Source organism: Phyllobates terribilis, unplaced genomic scaffold (genome assembly GCF_046119375.1).
Source record: "Phyllobates terribilis strain yellow unplaced genomic scaffold, ASM4611937v1 Scaffold_7__3_contigs__length_470593459, whole genome shotgun sequence".
Lineage (NCBI taxonomy): Eukaryota > Metazoa > Chordata > Amphibia > Anura > Dendrobatidae > Phyllobates > Phyllobates terribilis.
Genome location: NW_027362767.1, coordinates 247650172 through 247675062, shown reverse-complemented (window position 1 = coordinate 247675062; position 24891 = coordinate 247650172). Strand labels below are relative to the sequence as shown.

The window sequence follows — 24891 nt, the reverse complement described above, 5'->3', positions numbered from 1 at the left end:
CCCTAATCACTATTCGGAGGTCATGAAAGCTTTAGGTCTGACCCCCGGGATCCCAATCGATCATAAGTCCCATATCTCACCCCTCTGTGTGTGACTGGACCAGTAGTGCACCTGACCACATGGAGACTTAGAGACCCCCATTCTTATGACTGGCGTGGGTCCCAGCTGTAAGAACCCTATTGATTAAACATCAGGGATTTTTGCCTCCTTCCAGAAATATCTCTTCTCCTGTCCATGGACTATATGTGGTCCTGCAGCTCAGGCTTAGGAGGCGCAGTAGTACCTCACACAACCCGAGGGTAGCGCTGTTTTTATAATCTTTACAGAAGCGGGTTGCAGCCAAACATCACATCTCAGGTTTATTAGTGCACAGGACGGTGCGATTCCTCCAGACACGTCAGCGGTCAATATTGCGTTATGTATTTAAAAGTCCTCCCTGTGTCTTTTAAAGGGGCCGCGCGCCTGATTATCAGGTCACCAAAAATAAAAACACACAATACCGATCTCTATATATTACTATCATACACGTGACGCCAGCGGTCACCCCCACCCTCCTAGGAGTTTTCTTCTGTTACATTTTCCTTCATTTGTACACTTGTCCTCCTCCCTGGACAACGTCAGGGGTAACGAAATGTATGGATTTAATTAAAGGGGCGGTTGGAAATCTCACACAGCTATTTTCCATAAGTCTGTAAAGTCTTTTAATGACTGAGTGACTCAGCCATCATGGCCGCCAATCGCCCGGCAGCGCAGGTCTCTAGAACATCCCTTTGGCACAGAGATCAGCAGCTGTCGTAAAGCTAAGATCTGGTCCAGATATCGGTGTCACGGCTTCTGCGCCCCAAGAAGAAGGTCTGAGATAAAGTCAAAGTCCTGGAAGAGAACGTGGTCCGCAGCGGTCAGGGGACGAGGGTCGTCAGACGGAGACAGCACAGGTCTCTGCCCGGTGAATTCTTCATCGAAGTTTCGGACGTCAAAGGGGTCATTTAAGGCCGGTACGAAGGGCGGCTGCAGCCTGCGGGCGAACAGGGCCCCCCAGTCTATCTCCTGTATTGGGGCAAACAGACGGAAGGTCAATGGTGGAAGAGCTAAAGAATTCAGTAGTTTATATTGCTGAGGTTGTAAAGGGGCTATAAAACTATGGGGTACGCTCTACTCGCTGTTATCAGCCATGAGTGGGAACAAAGTGACTATTTTATCACTGATCCCATTGAATAATAAAGGCTCCCTGCTTTAGGTGATAGAGGATACATCTCAGTACCTGGTAGAACGGTTGTGTCTTTATCTCTTCTGCATCCCCAACTCCGGCCCCGAGACGGCGATCTGGCGTTTTACGAAGTAACTGAAAAAAAAAACGAAGTTAAAGGGGTTCACACCATCCCCCTAAAATATGACAACACTTATTTCCTTAGTCCTAAATAGCTCCATCTTCAAGTGATCTGAAATACTCTGTGCTGCTGTGGACCCTGCCGGTTCCTGCCGCATTAACAGGTTGGTTTCTCGGACATCAGCCCCCTCCGCACCGGCTGCCGTCACTCAGCAGCTGTGATGGGTCCGAGCTTCTCTAATGTATAGTGTCCATTAGAATAAATCCCATACAGCCCCCCGGCCTTACACCCCGGTGTAGTTCTGCTATTGGATGCCTGATGTCATACTAGGCGTGAGATAATGCCCAGCCAGCCCATACAGGAGACTAGCCGCCATCTGTCACCCACCTTCCGTATAATGTTGATGGCCTCGGTGGCCAGGAAGCGTGGGTAGCGCACTTCTTCATTCACGATACTGTCAAACACCTCCTCTTCATCGTCACCAGGGAACGGGCACTAGAGTCAGCCAGAAATGACAGAGCGGGCATTATATAATGCTGGCGGTTGTGTGGAAGGAGGAGGCGGCGTAACATGGCTGGGTAGTGGGCAAATCTCATCCGTAGTGCCCAAGAGAAAACATCCAAAACCAGATGCCAACCAGCAGGTGAGACTATAGCAGGGAAGTAGGGTGTTTAACAAGTGCAGTACCACAAGCTGGCATCATCGTGGGTGTAACAGCAGGCATTATTTGCCATGGCACCTTGCTATGAGCGCTGCAGTGTGGGACATTGCCCAAGCACAGGGCGGCAGATCTCCTGGGTCAGGTCTTCTCACCTCTCCTACCAGCATCTCGTAGATCAGCACGCCCAGCCCCCACCAGTCCACAGCATGCGTGTACGACGTGTCTGTAAGAACCTCGGGTGCCAGGAACTCTGGCGTGCCGCAGAAGGTGCTGGTCCTGTCGCCATATCCCATACCTGAGAGACAATGTAAGAGAAGGGGAGGGGGTGAGAAATTATCTGTAAAATGGCCATACACAATGTCTGAAAAACGCAGATTTCTGCGGCACTGGATGACTGTGTTTGGGGGTCTCCGGACACAGACTGGCATGTTGCACAGGGGCACAGACGAGCGAGCATGTTGCATTGCAATGCTCGATCCATTGCTCTCAGGAGAGATAAACCGACATCAGAGGCGTTTGTCAGCGGCTCATTCCCCTCTCCCCATCAAAAACACATGCCAGCTCAGCTGTACCGAGTGCATGTGTATAAGGGATATGTCCGAAGGAATAGCTGACGGATAAATGCTCCTGAACGTGTACGGCCGGCCTCACCTTCCTTACAGAGCCCGAAATCTGCAATCTTCACAAAGCCGCTGGCGTCCATCAGTAAGTTATCCAGCTTCAGGTCTCTGAATTGGAAGCAGAAGGTTAAAACATTTCTTGCATATATCAGATATCATCACGTAGAGCCGACCAGAAAGCCATCCATGTGCTGACCTTTAATGGATGCACTATGGGAAATGCTTAGTATAACACTACATCTACCACAAGGCATCGCAGCACAGTATACGGGGCCGACGCCGGGCTGCAGCGGGGCCGACCGTGACATATGAGGTCATGAAACCTGATCTAGTGAATTATGACCATCTACAACAGGTGCAGACATCACGTAGATTCAGCAGGCGTTCATACCTGTAAATGATATTTTTCTGGTGCAGGAATTGGAGCCCCAGGACCACACAGGCGGAGTAGAAGCTGCCAGAAGAGAGGGTGTTAGTGACAGATGACAGACATGGCGGACGGAGGATGTCCTGCACATTATCTACCGTGCTGCGGGTTGTGGGAAGACGTTTGCATGTATGTGCATCATCAGATCTCCGCCCGGCATGTACTCCATGACAAAACAAGCGTGTTCTGGGGTCTGGAAGCATCCAAACAGGTTCACCAAGAACGGGTGCCCGGATGAATTCACCACCTCAAAGATCCGCTTCTCACACTGCAGACTGAATAGAAAGGGGCACAAAAAATGGTTATCATCAAGGTGGAGTGTGACAGGTGGCCTAGATGTGTCACCCCATGTATCACCAGAGGGGCACTGGGCACGTCATCCCGCACACATGCATCTCCAGCAGGCACAGGACAAGTCATCCCGCACACATGCATCTCCAGCAGGCACAGGACATTTCATCCCGCACACATGCATCTCCAGCAGGCACAGGACATTTCATCCCGCACACATGCATCTCCAGCAGGCACAGGACACGTCACCCCGCACACATGCATCTCCAGCAGGCACAGGACACGTCACCCCGTACACAGGCATCTCCAGCAGGCACAGGCCACGTCATCCCGCACACATGCATTACATGTACCAGTATTGGACACATCACCACACAGGGATATACAAGGATATACCTGTGAGGGTCACCCATATCCAGAGAACTGCAACTGAAGGCCTCCAGACACTTTAGAGTCTAGGTGGGCTTAACACATAACGATCTTGGTGGGACTAACTGACCGTCTAATGCGTATGGAGGCCACCTGACTGCCTTGACAGATTACATCAGGGCAGACAAGGATTGGCCATGTTGAATTTTGGCGGCCGATCCTTTTGTTCTTCTACAGTCACGGCCGGTGTTCACCTTTCAAACTCGTCTCTGCTCACGATCTCTCGCTTCTTCAGCGCTTTGATGGCGTACAGCTTTCCTGTCCTCTTATATTCCACCAGCAGAACCTAGAAAACATGGAGCAAATGCACATTATATAATACTCCATCTATTAGTGATTGAGACGCTCAGCGCTATGAGACTCAGACAGAAACGGAGGGAGGACAGCCGCCGGCCCTGCTGATTGCTTGCTATAAGGTCAGTGCTTAGAATCTCGTTTCCAGTCCTGTCTAGTAACTTCCACAACCAAGTGTGGAGAGGACAGGGCAGACGACGCGACGGGCAGACGTGAAGAGCATGCGGCTGTCTCCATATGACGAGTGGACACTTGTACCCTGACACCGCTCACACCGCATGCACCAAGCTCCTGCTTATAGCTACGTAGTTATAATAGCAATAGTGGGATCCCACATTACTAAACAAGGATTTGCACAATTGAAAGGACTTTTGGTAGAGTTCCCCTTTATTTCTCCAGTCAACGCCAGCAGACCATTACTGCAAGACCGGTCTCTTTGCAACTGTAGGTGATCCAATATGCAAATGCCGCCCATTATTTTACACGCAAAAGACGTGGTGCCATTTAGGCGGCTTCTTTACATAACCAAATCAGACTACAATGAGCTCCTGAGAGCGATCATTCCCCGGGCTCTGGACGGCTGGAAACTTGTATATGTGATATGACAGAGACAACACCGTGCACAGGACAGGCCGCAATGTACAGAGACGACTAATCATCCAACATCCAAGGAAATTCCAAAAATTGTCCCTATATCAGTATCCTGCAGACCGGCTGATCATTGGATGTGTATGGGGAGCTCCTGACTCTCCCCCAACAATGTGATGGATCGGGAAGGTAGACAAGTGTGGCGCTGTTTGAAGAAAAAAGGAGCCATGAGGCCGTCACCAACATTCCCTGACGCTTACCTTGCCAAAATGTCCCCTCCCTAGCACAGAAACGCAGGAGAAGTCATCCATCTGCAGCGTCTTTTTCCTGTAAGCAGAACATGCACAGATACGATGAGCAGCAACTTCCAGGCTTTTTTGCTTTCATATCTGATGCACCCTCAACAAACTGCAGCCCCCCCTACGGGCAGAAGAGACCAAAGTCTAAACCGCACTGTCACCAAAATCTGGACATGTCAGAGAGGGAAAAAAGTCAGAAGTGTTGATTTGTAGGGTCCGAGTCTATCGAATCTACAGAAAGCAGCTTGCGGCATTTCAGAACAGGGATCGGTTGGTTCCCAGAAGTCTAACCCCACCGATCCACAAGTGGTCACCAATCCTTTGGACCCATTAAAGATGCTATATATTACCTGAGAAGCTTCTGGGGCTCCGCAGCAGTCGGTGTGCTGCCGTCATCCGAGTGGATGCGCTTTATGGACTAAAACAGAAAGATGGTTATTTAAAATAAAAATAAAAAAAATTCAGAAATTTAGAGATGACAAAAGGAGGACGTCCATATAAAATCATTTCCCGACATGTCGTAGGAAAACATTAGAATCTGGATTTCTGTGAATATCCAATATGAAGGGGCAATGGCATGTACAAAACCGCCCAGACCCCTTTGGTTTTCCTTAAAGATCTCGGGAAATTTCCAAAATGATGTTCACAAAGGTTGTGCTAAAGACTTCTAATGACAAGAAGAAAAGGTGCCGAGGGGATGGGGGATGCCCTGCCGGCCTCCATAGCACGACTTTTCGGGAATGGGAGGCAGGTACACAGTCCTGGCTTGTAATGTCGTTATCTGCCGTCTACAGGACATGTTATAGGATAATGCTTCTAGGTGTGACCCATTATATGGCCGGTGGGGTCCACTGGCTGAGGCTTTCTCGTTATAGGGTCCGCAGCGCACACACCTTTACAGGCCCCTTACAAGAGTCTGGAGGAGTCACTTCTTTTTCCATCTCCAGTGGAAGGAACACCCGGGGAGGTTTGGGTGGGGGCTTCACTGAAGGGTCGTCATTGAAGGTCAATTTCTTTATGGGGAAAGTGCTGCAAGGAAGACAGATAAAAAGAAAGCGCACCATGTGAATTATTACCAAGAACTTGGCTGGTTTTGGTATCAGAGACCAGGGAGCAAGGAGCCGCCACCTTGTGCTACCCATTTCATCGCAATCAGCACCCACAAAATGACAGAAGTCCAATGAGGCTTCAAGCAATCTCAAAAAACTGTTTTGCTTGAGTACCAGGAACCTCAGGTCGCTAAAGACGCCCTACATCACTTGCTTCATAGCTGAGGATCTCCAACTGTTATAGGACTACAACTCCCAGGATGCCCTGGGAGCTGAGAGTTGTAGTCTCAAAACAGCTGGAGATCACACATCTAGGTTATTCCTGTAAATGTCGGTACTTCAGGAAGAAAACAACATGGCGGTAAGAACTCACCTGTCTGCACAACAAGCCTGGGCATCGGCTGTACTGGGTAGGGGAGGGCTAAGTGTGGTCATGGTGCCACATGGAGGGAGGATGCTCATCATCAGTCGGCCCCACGTGGCAAAATTTATGTTCATTTGAGTGGCCCGGAGGAAATCCTTTCCTAAAAAGAAAAAAAGAATGATTACTCAAAAGGAGTCATTCTAGACACGACGTATCCATGGCATAGCTGATAATGTACGTCTGAAGGGGTCTGACTACATAACTGAGAATGAGGGGTCCGAAGTTCCCAGTGTAAATGGAGCGGTGCTGAGCATATGTGACCGCTTCATTCACCGCCTATAGGATCAGTGGTCGCACATGCACAGTGCCATCTCGTCACATCTTGGGTCCCCTGTGCTTGTGATCAATGGAGGTCCCTGTGGTCAGACCCCCTGCCATCATATTTATAACCTACCCAGTGGGGAAATCTGTAATGGACACAAGTAGCCGCATCCTATGGGAGGGAGAGGACACGTACCTTTCTGCTTCGGGAATATGCGCTTTTGCCTCTGTACTTTTCCCCTCCTCTCAATCACAGGGTTGCAAAACATCATCTGAAACATAAAAGGAGGTTAAAAGACCACCCACCACCTATACGGCAGTTATATCTCATGCTGGGACAGCTGGGTGCTAGCCAATATGGCCGACATTACTGCTCGTCACCCAGATCTGCAAGAGGGGTAGTGACAGATCATAGTGCACCAATGGTTACCGGGGGCCACTGCCTACACCGAGCGGCCATGCACGAGTGATAAATGATAGCGACTGACTAGAATAAGACGAGGATGCCTGGCGTGGGCCAAGACCCCATGTGGGAATTTACTGCAGCTTTGTAGATCCCATGACTTGGTTACCTCAGCAAACAGCATGCCTTGTGGCTCCAGCTGCAGGCACAGCCCGTGCCGCTCGTTGTCCAAGAAGTCCTCTAAACGGACAAAGCGGATTGCGCACAGCTCCCGCCAGTCTCGCCAATGGATGGACAGCTCCAACTCCCGAGACTACGGGAGGAAAAGAAAACCATTAACAGACATAGAGCCAGCAATCATAAAGCCACTGGTGCAGCTCGTGCCACCATCACAGCCCTGACCCATGGCAAGGACTGGAATATCTGGCACCAAGACATTGGCAACGGATCCTTAGAACCTGCACGTTGCTCGGTGAGGCCTCCATAGATCATCCCACATAGCCGGGAGCACAACCGCAAGATCTGCCGCATAGCGAGAGGCCCCCCACCGCATATAGAGCCCTCCCCCGCTGAAAGACAGGTTCTTCTGCTGCTACCATCAACTCCAGCAACAGACATGTCCTTCTCTGCCCGTCAGCAGTAATAATATTATGGCCGATGTAGATATAGAAGAGCCATGGAGTCGGGACTTACCCGTTCTAGCTCGATGGTGAATCTTTGGTCCCAGCACTGGTTGTGAACTGGGCCCCAGTTAGTATGAGTGACTGGCTTGTTATCAACCTTCAGGACGCACATCACCTCTCCTATGGGAAATACCTTGGTTAGTGGGTCCCATTATGCTTATTTAGAGAACTGGGGGGGGGGGGGCGGGGGATCTGAGTGTCACCTTATATCTCTATGACCAAACAGTGATCTCCAACCTGTTGCAAAACTACAACTCCCAGCATGCCGGCTGTCAGGGGTTTGAGAGAATTGTAGTTTTGCAACACCTGGAGACCATAGCAGTAAAAATATAGATCTGGGAGGCATTAACCTTTGGGAACCAATACAAAGAAACCCAAAACCCATCTTGTTGGGGCTTCCAGATATTTACCACAGATCTCGTCTGACCGCAGGTATCTTGCAGATCCGCCCCGGCCATGACTGCTCCCTCCAGTCCGGTAACGCATGAAGTTTTTTGCCTCGTTAGGACTTCCATGACTCGGCGTCGCTCGAGATCGCCCAGGAACAGACTCCAGCAGACCCTGACAGCCCAAGATGTGGATCTCCAGAGTTCCTGTGAAGAGGAAGACATTCCCTTAGTAATCCTTATCTCCATTACTGCCCCCCCCCCCCATCCCGTGACTCCCCAGGGTACCAGTCAGTGCTGTTGGTTTAATGAGAGGGGTGAGGGCTTGGCGCAGACTTTGCTCTTTTCCCCAGACCCCTCCGGAGGTCGGACAGTTCTGCAGGTCTTGCTTGATGAGTGGCTGTTTGGGATGTCCGGTTGGAAGCTCCGCCAGGCAGCGCTCCAGAGACAGGCGGAGGAGGTCAATCTTCTGGCTGGACTCGTGCAGCCGCGACTGAGCCTGAAGACAAGAGACCAAGACGTGACAGAAGTGACTGAAGACTGGAGTCACACATGCTGGTCGTGATAATGTCAGGAGAATGGAAACATGAAGACAAGGCGAATATCCATCCAGCCTGCTGGAGCCACAAAATAATAATAATAGTATTGAAAGAAAACCGCTGCATAAAAAAATCCCAGTGTATTGAAAAATAAAAGGAGGCGAAAATCAACAACACAACATCACTAAATTGCATAAAAAAAATCCCAAAAGACAAACACTGCATTAAAAAAAAAAACTATGCAAAAAAAAAAACAACTTTGCATAAAAAGTGCTGCATTAGACAAAATAGCACTTAAAAAAACACTATACAGAAAAAAAGCACCACTAAAACAGCATAAAACAAAACATTGCATTCAATAAAGCAATTAAAAAAAAAAGCAAAACTCATTGCATAGTAAAAAAAAGAAAAAACACATCCGCGCATTAGCGTCAGTGCACATGATGCATGTTTGCTCTTGAAAGTTTTGTTGCGGAATGTTCTGCAGCTGTAAGGCCACGTTCACACATTCAGTATTTGGTCAGTATTTGTAAGCCAAAACCAGGAGTGGGTGAGATATACAGAAGTGGTGACGTGTTTCTATTATACTTTTCCTCTGATTGTTCCTCTCCTGGTTTTGGCTTATAAATACTGATGTAAAAATACTGACCACATACTGAACGTAGCCTTAAAATGAAAAAGATGAAAAAAAAAAAAAAAAAAAAAAAAAAAACCACACATTGGCCAGTTTTAGAAGTTTCCACATAAAAATAATCAGCAAATCTGCACGTTTCTCTTCTAAAGGCTGCTCTGTTACAAATACAGCGCCACCCCCGTTTAGAGGGGGTGTATGGTATTGCAGCTCAACCCTATGTACATTAGGACCTGAGCTGCAGTACCAGACTCAGCCAGTGGACAGGTGTGGCGCTGTTTCTGGATGTTTTTCTCATGCTGTATGACCCCCTTCATATTGATAAAACAGGGACCAACACTTCACCCTCCTCCATTAATCACCTCTGCCAAAGCCTTGCGATCCTGCACTTTGTGTCCTCCCAGTAGTTTTACCACGTTCTTTGCTCCCTCTGCGACCGCGGCCTCCACCCGTAGGTGGCGCCGCAGCTCCTCCAGTCGTAGCTCTAGTGGAGGGAGGGTGTCTGTGTCATGGAGCTCCGATGCCGACCCCGGGGACTGCGTCAGCTTCACAATCTGCATGCGCAGCAATTCTGTTTTTATCCGGCTGTCTTGAAGCATCTGCTGGGCCGTGCCCAGGAGCTTCCGGTCCTGGAATAGATGGCATATTCAGTGGTGTACCCACCATAGAGGAGACCACGGCACCGCGGTGAGGCCGGCACTGAGCTGCCCCAGCTATACATTCATAACAACATTGTGCTCACTTATAGCCACCACTAGGGGGAGTGCACTGCACATTTATACAGCTGTTTAGAGCCACATATGCAGCGCCATCTAGTGGTGGCTGCAGGATGTCAGAATTATCATTGATTTCTATGGCTGTAATGAGGCAAGTAGAGGATTTGGAGCGGTGAGACAGGAATCAGGATATCTATACATTTTGTAGCGGCCGTGTTTGGTACTGTGGCTCAGTCACATTTAAGTGAATCAGACTGAGCTACAGTACTGGGCACATCCACTACAATATGTATGGTGCAGCGCCAGATAAATAGGCCACAGCCCCATTAACCAGCTGATAAGATGGGGTGATGCGAGTCAGACCACCAGCATTCTCAGATTGATGACTTATCCGAAGAAATCTCTATTAATATTACAGTCCTGGAAAAAACCCTTGAAGCTTCAAATGAAGGTGGATTGTCCCTTTAAGAGATTGCCCCGGCATAGCTTCAGCCCTTAGTTCTGCTGCTGGTTAGGTTTTAGGTGATGACGATACAACTACATTCCCATCAGCAGCGCAACACTTCACTGATAAGGAGATGATGGACAGGCCTGACCGGCGCCCCCCGGGGGAAACGCCCAGCAGCCTCATCTGTGCGAGGCCGAATACCAGCTCAACTAGCAAGAAGTATGTGTAATGCAAGGGCGCCGAGCATTCCTGACATTACAACATACACCCGAGAGGGGCCCCCGGTACCACCACAACCACCGCGGAGTGACAAACCAGACCCCCATCTGCTCCATAGAGCGGGCACCGCCGGAAAGTGAGGAAGATACTTATTCCTGTGCTTCACTCCCTCATATACCAGCTCACGTCACAATTATACTCCAGAGCTGCACGGTTATTTGCATTTCCCGAGAATCTGGTTATACACCTGACTGAGCAGACGTCCGTGTTACTCGGGGCCGGTTCTCACCTTGGAGGCTCCAGTAGAAAACATCTGTATGATGTTCTCCGCTCCCTGCTTCACCTTGTGCTCGATGTGCAGCTGCCTCTTCAGGGCGTCCACCCGCCGCTGCCTTGGGTCGAGGCTTTGATCGAATATACAGTGATCGGGAGAAATCATCCCATCTGAAAACAGAACAGAAATCCTACATTACGCCTCATTGCACAGACAAAACTTTCCCGTGACCCAGAACGGAAAATCTGCTCCATTATAGAAGTATAAATCTCCAACCACTGGGGGAACAGCACCACTCCTGTTCACAGGTCATTTGTGGTATTACAACTCGGCTCTGTTCACTAAGCTGCAATACCAAACACAACCTGCACAAAAAAGTGGTGCCGTTTCTTTGGAAATAGAGTAACCCAACCCATTTGTTCTCCCTCCTGCCTTGTTTGCTGTCCTTCTCCATGATGACGATGCGGCCGTTGAGCTCCTGCAGTTGGCGGTGCAGCTCCTGTAAGCGGCGGTTGGAGGTCTTCAGCTGGCTCTCCACGTGGCTCTGGTGTTTCTTATCCGTGGACACTTTGCGTAAGTTCTCAGCCCCTTCCTTTATCTTCAGCTCCCTCTGGATCTCCCGTTTCAGTTGTTCCCGAGAGTCCTCCAGTTGCTGCTGGAACCCCGGATCCAAGATCAGCGATCCTCCATTCCTGATCTCCATCCTGTGGCTCACCTGCGGGTGACAATGAAGGGGTTAACAGCCAGGGCAGACGACTCGAATACACCTGTAACGCCCCAGGGCGACAGGAAATGAAGACGTACACCTGACTCCCCGGCATGATGAGAGTCCTACTCCTGCCTGTGTGTAGGGGAAGAAAAGTTATTAAAAAAAAAAAAAAGAGAGTTTGGAAAAGTTTACAGACGAGTCGTCATTTCCTGAATGCGGCTGAGTCAGATCGTCCAGGAGAGACTCCAACCTCAGGAGGTACAAAGGGGCAGTGTCCCGAAATACCTACCCCCTATGTAGAGCCAGGAAGCTGAGATAGGGGGCGCTGGAGTCAGGGTTACTGTATAGCAGCGGTACTCATCCCTGCGAGACCGGCGGCACGTCCGGACTGAATAGGAACGCCGCAGAATTAACCCCCTCCAGTCACACTGCTCTGCAGCTATAGTGAGACTACAACTTCCAGCATGCCCTGAGGTTGCAAACTTCTACAGTTAACAATCAAAAGCGGAATATATTGGCCACAACTGCGTAAGGAGGGAAGGGGAAGTGGGGGGCACTGGGCCAGCCATCTGTGCCCCTAATAATCTCAGATCCCTGCGCACAAGAGACACGAGCCCACCGGAGAGAAGAAAGAGAAATGGAGAAAGCAGAAGAAAACAAATCTGGTGAACGGAGCACAACGACCCGAGACAGGTGCAACAAAGGACCAAAGCATGCGCTCTGTATACACACATAGTGTTTTCCTCACCTTGCGTGACAATAAGTGCAACACGAGGCGAAGGAAGCCCAAACACTAGGGAAAAGGAGAGTGGAGACCCCTAGGCTGATCTAATATCATCCTGACTACCCTACCGTCCCTATATAGGTTCCACACCTATCGCCGAGCAGGAACCTAAACCCCGAATGTCCCTAGAGCTCAGCCCTAGATAGGGAGGGGACAGGGTGAGCACTAGTCAAGCCCCACTACAAACTAAAGAAAACAAGGTAGACAAAGGGGATACACTTAGCTTGAGCAGACACCAGAAAGATATCGCCAATTGTCCTCCAAGGGCACCATAGAAGAAACTAGCGAACTGCTAGTGCTCCAAGCCAACACAGAGGTACATAAACCTATCACCAGCACCTCTCTGGAGAAACAGAGTTTTTAACTATCAAGCAAGGGTGTGTCAATCAGCAGCAGAAAGTGGAGGTAGCTGCTGCGTCCTAAAGGAAGAAGGATACAATAACACCAAAGAGATGAGAGGATCAAGAAGGCGTCTGCAATGCCAAGCACAGTGACCTTCTGCAGCCGGCTCCAGAGTGACTGTCTCACATGACACACCCGTGACAGTACTCCCCCTTCTATGAGTGGCCTCCAGACACTCAGGACCAGGTTTCTCAGGATAAGAGGTGTGGAATGAACTAAACAATCTGGGGCATTCACCTCTGATGCCGAAACCCACATCCTTTCCTCTGGACATAACCCTTCCAGTGCACCAAGTATTGTAGAGAACGATGCTGGAGGCGAGAATCTACAATCCTCAAAATCTGAAAATCCAAATTACCATCAATCATTATTGGGGGCGGTGGCAGGGGAGAGGACTCAAGAGGTTCCACATATTTCTTGAGCAGCGACCTGTGAAACACATTATGGATCTTAATGCCCTGAGGTAGCTCAAGACGAAACGCTGCTGGGTTAAAGAAGTTGTCCACTACTTTATAATACCCCCCCAATGTATCCCCCTGGGGCCCTTAAGACTTTTTGTAAATACCTTTATGTTGCTGACAATGCCTGTGAGCGGCGCTATCGGTGGCCGCTCACAGGCATCATGTGACCCCCCACACTGACGTCACGACAAGTGAGGCATGACTCAGCGCTGGGGTCCCCGCGGTGGCTGCTGGGTTGTGGGCGGGGTTACCCCACCGCATCACACCCTGCATCCACTGCGCTCTTTCCCAATGAATGGGGAGAGGCAGAGTGTGCGGCGGATGCCGGGTGTGACGTTCGGGGGTAACCCCACCCACAGCCGGGCATCCACCTGGAACCAGGAAAATCGTGACCCCTGGCTGCTGCCAGCACTTGTTGTGACATCAGTGGATGTCAGAGTCGGCTGCAGCCGGGGGTCACGTGATGCCTGTGAGCGGCCAGTGATAGCGCCACTCACAAGCATTATCTGCAATGGAAGGTATTTACAAAAAGTCTTAGGGGCCCCGGGGGAGTAATATAAGTACTGGACAACCCCTTTAATGACGGCGCTTATTTTATAGGGACCAATAAACCTAGGTCCCAGCTACCAAGAAGGAACCTTCAACTTGATATTCCTAGTAGACAACCACACAAAGTCATTCACATTCAGGGTTCTGGCGAGCGTTTCCTGTCAGACATACCTTCGTACCTGTCACCCATGATAATTAAATTACTCAGAACCCCCTTCCACACCGAGGAAGCAAAACGTTCCTCCGAAGAAACTCCTGTAGCTCCTCCCCCACTAAAAGTACCGAACTGTGGGTGATAACCGTATGCACCAAAGAACGGTGACCGGCCGGTAGATTCTTGACGATGATTATTAATGGCAAATTCTGCCAGTGGTAAGTAGGATGCCCAATCCTCCGGATTTTCAGAGACAAAACACCTGAGGTAGGTCTCATTAGTTCTGATTAACGCGCTTTGTCTGTCCATTCGACTGAGGGTAGAAGACAGAGGAAAAGGACAGCAGCACCCCCAGTCGAGAACAGAATGCCTTCCAGAACTTAGAAACAAACTGGGACCCCCGATCTGACACCACATTGGAGGGAACCCCGTGAAGCTTCACGATCTCATTTATAAACACCTGAGCAAGAGTCTTTGCATTGGGAAGTGCAGGTAAAGCAACGAAGTGAACCATTTTACTGAACCTATCTACAACCACCAAAACCAGCGTTTTGCCTGCAGAATCTGGTAGGTCAGTAATAAAATCCATGGACAAGTGTGTCCATGGCCTGCTAGGGATAGGTAGCGGAAGAAGAGTACCAGACAGATAGGTATGCGATACTTTAGAACGTGCGCAAATACTACAAGCAGCTACGTGTTTAATCACATCCGGATGCAACCCCAGTCACCAAAAATGACGAGAGTGGAGGTCCGTGGTTGCCTTACCTCCTGGATGACCAGCAAGCACAGAGTTGTGATGTTCCTTAATTACTTTTCAGCGCAGATTAGATGGTACAAATAAGCTTTTTGAAGGGCAGGAGGCAGGGCCGTCCCTCTGGGCCATCTCACCCTGCAGTTCAGGGTACAATGCCGAAATGACTACCTCTTTCTGTAATATTGGGGCAGGGTTCTCATGGTCACCAGCACCAGGCAAGCTCCGGGACAACGCATCAGCCTTGACATTTTTGACCCCTGGACGGAAAGTGACAACAAAATTGAACCTAGGTGCAGTGGAAAGTGATTCTTTAAAGGGGAAAAAAAGCCTAGAGGGAGGCCTCAGACCATTTGGAAAAATCAGACCCTTTTTAGTCATGTCAGTGAGGGGTTTCACAATTACTGAATAATATTGGATACATTTCCGGTAAAAATTAGTCATACCCAGAAAACATTGTAGAGCCTTCAAGGTTCTCGGGACGGTCCCAATCAAGGACAGCACGGATCTTCTCCGGATCCATCCGAAAACCCGAAGAGGACAACAGGTACTCCAAAAACTGCACCTCCTGAACAGCGAAAACACATTTTTCGAGTTTTAGTTTGTTCTATCTTAATATCTGAAGCACCTGTCTAACATGCCCCCGATGTGTCTTAAAATCAGGTGAGTAAGCCAAAAGAACGCCCAGATAGACCACCAAATGATGGAAAATATAATTTATGAAATGCTGGAACACCGCAGGTGCATTGGTCAGACTGAAAGACAAAGCCAGACTTTCGAAATGCCCTTCAGGGGTATTGAACGCTGTCTTCCATTCGTCCCCTTCCCTGATTCTAACCAGATTGTAGGCTCCCCTTAAATCCCACTTGGAGAATACCTTAGCTCCCACAACCTGGCCGAACAAATCAGGAATCAGAGGAAAAGGGTATGGATCACGGATGGTAATTTGATTTAATTCCCGGAAATCTAAACAGGGACGTAGACCGCCATCTTTTCACGAAGAAGAACCTTGCTGCCACAGGCGAAGATGAGGGTCTGATATGTCCCTTCTCCAGACATTCCGCAATGAAATCCTTCATGGTTTGTCTCTCAGGGCCAGAAAGATTATACAGTCTGGACTTTGGTAGTTTAGCTCCGGGGGTCAGGTTAATAGGACAGTCATATGCACGATGAGGAGGCAATTCCTGACACCCCCTTTCAGAAAAAACATCCTCAAAACCAGTTAAAAATACAGGGGAGGTCTCTGTAGAGACAGTAGGAAGGGAAATATCTAAACAGTTCTCATGTTCTCATGGCAGTAATCTCCCCACTCAATGATCTCCCTGAATGGCCAATCCACCAACGGATTATGTTTCACCAACCAGGGTAGACCCAAAACAATTGAGATGGGAAGACCATCCAGGATATAGCAAGGAATTATCTCACAATGGACTGACCCCACCCTCAATTTTACATGTACAATCTGAGTAAATGCTTTCTGTGCAAGTGGTGCTGAGTCGATGGCAAAAACAGGAATGGTCTTAGCTAAAGTACAGCAAGCAAGACCATGAGTTCTCACAAACTCAGCATCAACCATGCTGACTCCGGCTCCATTGTCAACAAACACAGAAATTTTCTCAGTCCTGCTCTCTAGCACTACCTCTGTTGTCAGGACAAAGCGGGAACTGCATGTTGACTACAAACACACCCCTTGATTATCCAACTCCAGACTACCAAGGGTTAATCGAGTTTTATTTTGCTTAGGAATCAACAGGCCCCAATAAAATGTCCCTTTTTTCCACAAAAAAAAACACAGGCCTTTCTTTTTGCAGATCTCAGGGGAAATGTATGATGCAGAGGCACCCCTAACTGCATAGGTTCCTCCACCTCCCCCAGTACTGGTTCACCGCCAGACCGCTCCCCTGGCAAAGGGGCATTACCCTGAAAAGAAGGCTCCGGAGAAGGTGGTCTCACCTGCTTATCCCGAAGGCGTCTATCAAGACGTATCGCAAACGACATGGCAGCCTCCAAGGACTTCGGGGTTTCATACACTGCGAATGCATCTTTCAGTCTTTCAGTAAGGCCCTGACCAAATTGGCTTCTGAGAGCCGGGTCATTCCATTTGGTATCAGTTGCCCATCCACGGAATTCAGAGCTGTACGTCTCCACTGACCAATTCCCCTGCTGAAGACGACGCAGCCTGGACTCAGCCAAGGAGATTCGGTCAGGATCATCATAGATGAGGGCAAGAGCCCCGAAAAAACCCTCCACAGTCTGGAGAAAAACTGAACCCTGTGGCAAAGAGAAAGCCCAGAATTGAGGATCTCCCTGCAGTAGTGAGATTACAATCCCCACTCGTTGCTCCTCACCTTCAGAGGAGTAAGGACGAAGTTTAAATTATAACTTGCAAGCTTCCTTGAACACAAAAAAACTTGTCCCTACCTCCTGAAAACCTGTCCGGGAGGGCAATCTTGGGTCGAGGCTAGGCAGGTCTACCTCCAGAGACCTCCACATTAGGAGACTGCAGCTGCTGCCATTGCTGCTGAACCTCAAACTGAAGGTCAGTCACCTCCAGTGACAGACAGCACAGCTGCTCTGCCAGCTCTGACATGGGATCCATAAACTAAGGGAGAAGGGAAAAAAAAAGAAAAATCAAGTTTTCTTTTTTATGCACGGCCAGTGATAATGTCACGCAAGGTGAGGGAGAGACTAAGTGCAACACAAAGGGAAGAGGGGAAGGGAGCGTGGAGACCCCTAGGCTGATCTAATATCACCCTGCCTACCCTACCGTCCCTATATAGGTTCTGGCCCCTATCGCCGAGCAGGAACCTAATCCCTTAAAGTCCCTAGAGCTTGGTCCTAGATAGGGAGGGGACAGGGTGAGCACTGGTCAAGCCCCACTACAAACTAAAGATAACAAGGTAAACAAACAAAGGGGATACACTTAGCTTGAGCAGACACCAGAGAGATAACACCACCTGTACTCCAAGGTTACCAGAGAAGAAACTAGCTGACTACTAGTGCTCCAAGCCTGCACAGAGGTACATAAAACTATCACTGGTGCATCTCTGGAGAAACAGAGTTTTTAACTACCAAGCAAGGGTGTGTCAATCAGCAGCAGAAGGTGGAGGTCGCTGCTGGGTCCTAAAGGAAGAAGGATACAATAACACCAAAGAGATGAGAGGATCAAGAAGGCGTCTGCAATGTCAAGCACAGTGACCTTCTACAGTTGGCTCCAGAGCGACTGTGTCACACCTGTGACATATATACACACACATCACACAGACAAGTGCGCACATATTATACACACACATACAAGTGTGCGCACATGTCATCTACATATATATATATATATACACACACACATACATACATACATATACACACAAACAAGTGTCCGCACATATTATACACACACATATGTGTATATAACATGTGCACACGCTTGTCTGTGGTGTGTGTATGTGTATATACACTGCTCAAAAAAATACAGGGAACACTCAAATAACACATCCTAGATCTGAATGAATGAAATATTCTCATAGAATACTTTGTTCTATACAAAGTTGAATGTGCTGACAACAAAACCACACAAAAATCATCAATGGAAATCAAATTTATTAACCAATGGAGGCCTGGATTTGGAGTCACCCCCAAAATTAAAGTGGAAAAACACACTACAGGCTGATGCAACTTTGATGTAATGTCCTTAAAACAAGTCAAAATGAGGTTCAGTATTGTGTGTGGCCTCCACGTGCCTGTATGACCTCCCTACAACGCCTGGGCATGCTCCTGATGAGGTTGCGGATGGTCTCCTGTGGGATCTCCTCCCAGACCTGGACTAAAGCATCCGCCAACTCCTGGACAGTCTGTGGTGCAACGTGACGTTGGTGGATGGAGCGAGACATGATGTCCCAGATGTGCTCAATCGGATTCAGGTCTGGGGAACGGGCGGACCAGTCCATAGCTTCAATGCCTTCATCTTGCAGGAACTGCTGACACACTCCAGCCACATGAGGTCTGGCATTGTCCTGCATTAAGAGGAACCCAGGGCCAACTGCTCCAGCATATGGTCTCACAAGGGGTCTGAGGATCTCATCTTGGTACCTAATGGCAGTCAGGCTACCTCTGGCGAGCACATGGAGGGCTGTGAGGCCCTCCAAAGAAATGCCACCCCACACCATTACTGACCCACTGCCAAACCGGTCATGCTGAAGGATGTTGCAGGCAGCAGATCGCTCTCCACGGCGTCTCCAGACTCTGTCACGTCTGTCACATGTGCTCAGTGTGAACCTGCTTTCATCTGTGAAGAGCACAGGGAGCCAGTGGCGACTTTGCCAATCCTGGTGTTCTGTGGCAAATGCCAAGCGTCCTGCACGGTGTTGGGCTGTGAGCACAACCCCCTTCTGTGGACGTTGGGCCCTCATACCACACTCATGGAGTCGGTTTCTAACCGTTTGTGCAGACACATGCACATTTGTGGCCTGCTGGAGGTCATTTTGCAGGGCTCTGGCAGTGCTCCTCCTGTTCCTCCTTGCACAAAGGCGGAGGTAGCGGTCCTGCTGCTGGGTTGTTGCCCTCCTACGCCCCCCTCCATGTCTCCTGGTGTACTGGCCTGTCTCCTGGTAGCGCCTCCAGCCTCTGGACACTACGCTGACAGACACAGCAAACCTTCTTGCCACAGCTCGCATTGATGTGCCATCCTGGATGAGCTGCACTACCTGAGCAACTTCTGTGGGTTGTAGAGTCCGTCTCATGCTACCACTAGTGTGAAAGCACAACCAGCATTCAAAAGCGACCAAAACATCAGCCAGAAAGCATTGGTCCCCACCTGCAGAACCACTCCTTTATTGAGGGTGTCTTGATAATTGTCAATAATTTCCATCTATTGTCTATTCCATTTGCACAACAGCATGTGAAATTGATTGTCAATCAGTGTTGCTTCCTAAGTGGACAGTTTGATTTCACAGAAGTTTGATTTACTTGGAGTTATATTCTGTTGTTTAAGTGTTCCCTTTATTTAGTTTTGAGCAGTGTGTGTGTGTATATATATATATATATATATATATATATATATATATATACACGTACACTTGTTTGTATGTATGTGTATATATACTCACACACACAAAGTGTATGCACATGTTATATACACACACAAATATATATACATACATACACACACACAACACTGAACATGTTATATTATATATATATCTATATGCGCACGTGTGTGTATATGGGACTTGTATATGTGTGTGTGTATATGGGACTTGTATATATGTGTGTGTGTGTGTGTGGGACTTGTATATGGGACTTGTATATATGTGTGTGTGTATATGGGACTTGTATATATGTGTGTGTGTATATGGGACTTGTATATATGTGTGTGTGTGTGTGTATATGGGACTTGTATATGTGTGTGTGTGTGTGTGTGTATATGGGACTTGTATGTGTGTGTGTGTGTGTGTGTGTGTATATGGGACTTGTATGTGTGTGTGTGTGTGTGTGTGTGTGTGTGTGTGTGTGTATATGGGACTTGTGTGTATGTATTATATATATCTCGGACTTGTCTCATATACAATCACACATATACAAGTCCCATATGCACACACACACGTCCTGTATACTCAAACACATTATTTATATACACTCACACATTAATATTTGTGTCCTGAACACACACGTGTATATACCCTTTCCGTATACATAGCTACACATGATCCGTGTACCCCCAGCAGTGCAATCATGTGACCAAACAGGTCTCCACACAGGCGGTTGGAGTGCACACATACCTACATACCATATATAATGGGAGCAGTCACTATTACATGCCCGCCCTGCAGAGCACAGACCCCGCTCACCTGCGACCCCCCGGCCATCTCCCTCCGGACACCGGACCCTCTCCGCCCGCACTCACTCCGGTGACTTCAACCTTCCCGGGGAAATCGACTCCGCCCAGTGGAGAACACAGTGTACTGCAACTGGAGACCTGCGCCATCTAGCGAGAGTTCAATCAGTAACGGTCGAAAACAGAGCAGTGAGCAACAGCGGCATCTCGTGGGCAGTCTAAAAATGACTAATCTGGTTGAGAGCAGTAACGACGCACAGTGGACGGAAAGAGAACTGCAGGACTAATCACATTATAATAGCTTTAGGAGATTATCATTTTCTATTATATATCTAGCGGCCACTTAGCATCGAAATAGCACAGAATGGAGTAAAATCTCCGCATACATTATAATAGGCGACATAGATGTGTTTGACGTGGTCTCTGTAATATTAGAAGACTGGAAAAGGGTGAAATCTGAAAAGTGCTGACAGATTCCCTTTAAGACTGTTTTGACGCCATTGAAGTCACGGCAGCCAATCACAGCGCAGTTTCCATTTTTACCAGGCTGGTTCAGGCATGAAAGCTGAGCTGTGATTGGTTGCTATGGGTAACGAGGCCTGTTTTTCTGATAGTTTTAATCAATGGGGCCTAATAGGTTATAGATTTTAATACAAATGGGCGGCAATGATGAATGGCCTCTCTCTTCTGTTCTTTAAGGGGTCTCCATGTTGAGTTTAGCAAGCGATATGCATACCTCCCAACTTTTGAAGAACAGAAAGAGGGACACGTTATTTTGGCCACACCCCAATCCACGCCCATTTACCATTTCTTTCTCCCCTGGCAGGAGGAGTTGTCAGAGGGGCACTGGTAATGAGGGGCATTCAGCAGACGCCCGAGACTGCAGGGTGCAGACCCAAATCCAGGACTGTCCGCTGTATCCGGGACGGTTGGGACTAGAGATGAGCTGATGGATTCCTGGGTCTCTGGTCCAGCATCCAGGTCAGTGTTACCTGGCGGCTGGACGGGAGGCCGTGAATCTCTGCTCCAGCGTCCCCGGCGGCTTTTGATCACCCAGGGCAGCGCGACGTCATCTTTGCGTCCTGCTCATCTCTAGTTGTGGATTATTTTTTGTTCCCTCATTCACAGTCGGAGCCGCCAGAACGTTCTCATCTTTATGTAGCTTCCTTATACGACATCTTTTGTTTTTTTTTTGTGTGTGTGTAAGGCCGTGTTCACACAGTGCAGAAAATACTGTGTTTTTTCTTTTCTGCAGGATCCGCACCAAACTCCACAATAAGAATCTTTTCTGTACGGTTAAAAAGAGTTAAAAACTTTGCTTCATATCTGCCCCAAAATCGCATCAAGTAAGCGGGAAAACGCATAAAAGAAATGCAGCAAACACGCCATAATCACAGAAGATTGTTACTGCGTTGTCTGGTGTGGACACCTGCAGAAAAAAATCAGCAGAAAGAACGCAGCATTTACGCCACGTGTGAACACGACCTCAGCATTACCATTTTATTACATTTTTACAGGTTTAATAGAGAAAAATCTAAATGATGCCATTTTTTTAATGTCATTTACCGATCCCCGTAAATAATCTGATCGCTGTGTTGTGCGAGTCGTTACAATTACAGGGACACCAAATATGTCCGTGTTATTTGCTGATTTGTGATGTTTATTATTTAAAAATAAACGCATTCAAAATATTTAAAAAATGTCATTATCAAGTGTTTTTCATTACTGTTTGTTTAGTAATTTTATAAGATGAAAAAATCTCTTAGGGTATGTGCACCCGATCCGGAGCCGCTGTGGGTTTATGCAGCGTCAAACCCGCAGTGACCAGATGTTACAGCACAGTGGATGTTATTTCTAGAAATCCCATGTCCACTATGTGTATCTGGGCACCTGCGGATCACCCGCGGACACGGACATGCGGCGCGTCTTTCCAGACCGCAGCATGTCAATTTCTCTTGCAGGTCCGCATTTGGGCTTTCCCCATAGACCTAACCTTTATGAAGAAAGTCCGCAAGTGAAAAAAAAAATTGCACCGTTCATTTGCATATTGAGCGGAGGCTATTCAGCAGCGTCTCGGCCGCAGGCGGGTACCCATCGTGGGCACATACCCTGATTCTCCCTGTTTTTTTCAGTACTATCAACCTAGTCATATTCTGCAGTACAGATCAAGAACATGGCATTCTGCTTACTCCACTACTAGAGCTTGTGGCTCAGCACAATAAAGCTCCCATCTATCTGTAATGTGAAGGTTGTGGGCTCAAGACCTGAGTAGATGCACTAATACATTAAAAAAAAAATTGTAAGTGCTTATTATTTTTAATACTTTTAGGCTACATTACCACGATCAGGAACAGCAGCGCTTTGGACGCAACATATTCTCGCTGCGTCCAAAACGCTGCATTATAATCACGCAGGTAAATCCGCCTGTGATCACTGAACCATGTGGAGTTACTGCATCTAATGACATTTTATTGTGGAAATTTCATAGTGGAGACCAACATCTCTGCAACAGAAATTGACATGCTGCAGCTTGTAAATCCGCGCCGCGGGTAAGTTTATGCAGTGTCAAATAGAAGCACAGTGGGCGTGGGATTTCTATAAATCCATCCACTGTGCTTGTAATGTAGAATGCAGTGTTTTGGACGCAGCGCAGATGAGCTGTGTCCAAAATGCTGCTATTCCTGATCGTGGGCTCATAGCCTTATAGGAACAAGATAAATATTTTTCTTTACCTCAGAATACAGGCACCATAAAAATACATTGTTATATATACAATGTATTTCTATGGAGATATATACTGTGCTTCTGGATTCATTGCAACGTAGAGTCAAGATAACCAAATTCTCCTATCTTTATCATTGGGAAGCACGTTGACACTGTGATGAGAGTTCGAGTCCTGGGTGAGACCTGATGAGAGGAGGTGAATATATAATTTAATTTATGCACTGAGAAGAGATGATCGCCCCGCCCCCGAGGAGGTGGAGCTACGGAGTGATGAGAACGTGGGAGAGAGAGGTAAGTATAGAAGCCGGTAGAACAGCTGAGCCGTGACGGGACGCGGGACTGAGCCCTCAAAGCAGGACAGTCCCGCCAAAAACGGGACGGTTGGGAGCTATGGATATAGTCTACAAATTGTTCATTCAAACGGTGAGGATGCAATTTTAGGGCTCAAGGCCGTATGTTACGTATATTACGACTAGTCATTCCAAAGTGCCTGCACTGTATATAAGAGGCAGCAGTGGTGTGTGTACCTGCACAGTATATACAGTCATGGCTGAAAGTGTTGGCACCCTTGAAATTGTTCCAGAAAATGAAGTATTTCTCCCAGAAAATTATTGCAATTACACACGTTTTGTTATACACATGTTTATTTCTATTGTGTGTATTGGAACAACACAAAAAAAAATAGAAAAAAAAGCACATTGGACATAATTTCACACAAACTCCAAAAACGGGCTGAACAAAATTGTTGGCACCTTTCCAAAATTGTTGGTAAACAACTTTGTTTCAGGTATGTGATGCTTGTTCAAACTCACCTGTGGCAAGTAACAGGTGTGGGCAATATGAAAATCACACCTGAAACCAGATAAAAGGGGAGAAGTTGACTCAATCTTTACATTATGTTTCTGTGTGTTTCACACTAAGCATGGAGAACAGAAAGAGAAGAGAACTGTCTGAGGACGGGAGAACCAAAATTGTTGAACAATATCAACAATCTCAAGGTTACAAGTCCATCTCCAGAGATCTTGATGTTCCTTTTTCCACATGTTAGCAGGAAACCAAATGCAACACACAAAAGGCAGGAGGAGGGAACAGTCAATGAATGATTTATTTCTTCCCGATACAGCGGGAATTCACAGTGGTCAGGGAACAGTTAATAATATGAACATTGTAAACATACAATGAATTTTAGAATACAATTTGAATAACAGAAAAGTCTCCCAGTAAATATAATGGTGCCTTCCTATAAGGGTGGTACACCTATTCCTGGGGAGCTACTACGTTAGCTCTTCCTGCAACAATGGCCCTAGCGGGGCTCACCGGGTTTTCCCGCTAGGCCGCAAGTCCTTCTAACAAAGTCCATCAAGGAACGTTGAGCTTCCTGTGTACCAATAGATCCCCACCCCACCTGTTGTCCTAACCCAGGCCGACCCCTGTACCGTACGTTATTGCTGGAAGTGATGGCCCGGCTCACTTGTCTCGTCCTTCTGTAACCACAGGTGTCCTCCTCTGGTTGACGTCTCCTCGCGAATCTTTGGTGCTTGACCGACGGCGGGTGTC

At 48.0% G+C, this 24891-nt stretch overlaps 1 protein-coding gene across 4 annotated transcripts; it reads right to left on the bottom strand.

Moving 5' to 3' along the window:
- Positions 1-348: 348 nt before the first annotated feature.
- On the bottom strand, positions 349-20764 carry PKN3 (protein kinase N3). 4 transcript variants are annotated; one of them, XM_073640213.1, is made up of 21 exons: positions 20624-20764; positions 11403-11685; positions 10986-11140; positions 9676-9942; positions 8432-8642; positions 8168-8350; positions 7768-7877; positions 7244-7387; positions 6868-6943; positions 6360-6510; positions 5831-5966; positions 5288-5355; positions 4899-4965; positions 3951-4042; positions 3135-3311; positions 3001-3063; positions 2641-2717; positions 2142-2284; positions 1716-1823; positions 1262-1342; positions 349-1047 (listed from the first exon to the last, which is right to left on the bottom strand). In XM_073640213.1, exons 1-21 carry the CDS (start codon positions 20639-20641, stop codon positions 826-828), a joined length of 2832 nt encoding a protein of 943 aa, XP_073496314.1. In that variant the 5' UTR covers positions 20642-20764; the 3' UTR covers positions 349-825. The 4 variants fall into 4 exon arrangements, with proteins under 4 accessions (XP_073496314.1, XP_073496313.1, XP_073496316.1 ...); XM_073640212.1 differs by lacking the exon at positions 20624-20764 and adding an exon at positions 16734-16869; XM_073640215.1 differs by lacking the exon at positions 20624-20764 and adding an exon at positions 11969-12102.
- Between the last annotated feature and the right edge of the window lie 4127 nt (positions 20765-24891).

Coding starts and splice junctions, on each gene's coding strand:
- PKN3 (XM_073640212.1), bottom strand. CDS start 16,778: ATGTCGTTTGCGATACGTCTTGATAGACGCCTTCGGGATAAGCAG. Junction 9,943..10,985: donor TTTCTACTGGAGCCTCCAAG/GTGAGAACCGGC, acceptor CATCTATTCCAG/GACCGGAAGCTCCTGGGCAC. Junction 8,643..9,675: donor ATCGCAAGGCTTTGGCAGAG/GTGATTAATGGA, acceptor TCTTGTCTTCAG/GCTCAGTCGCGGCTGCACGA.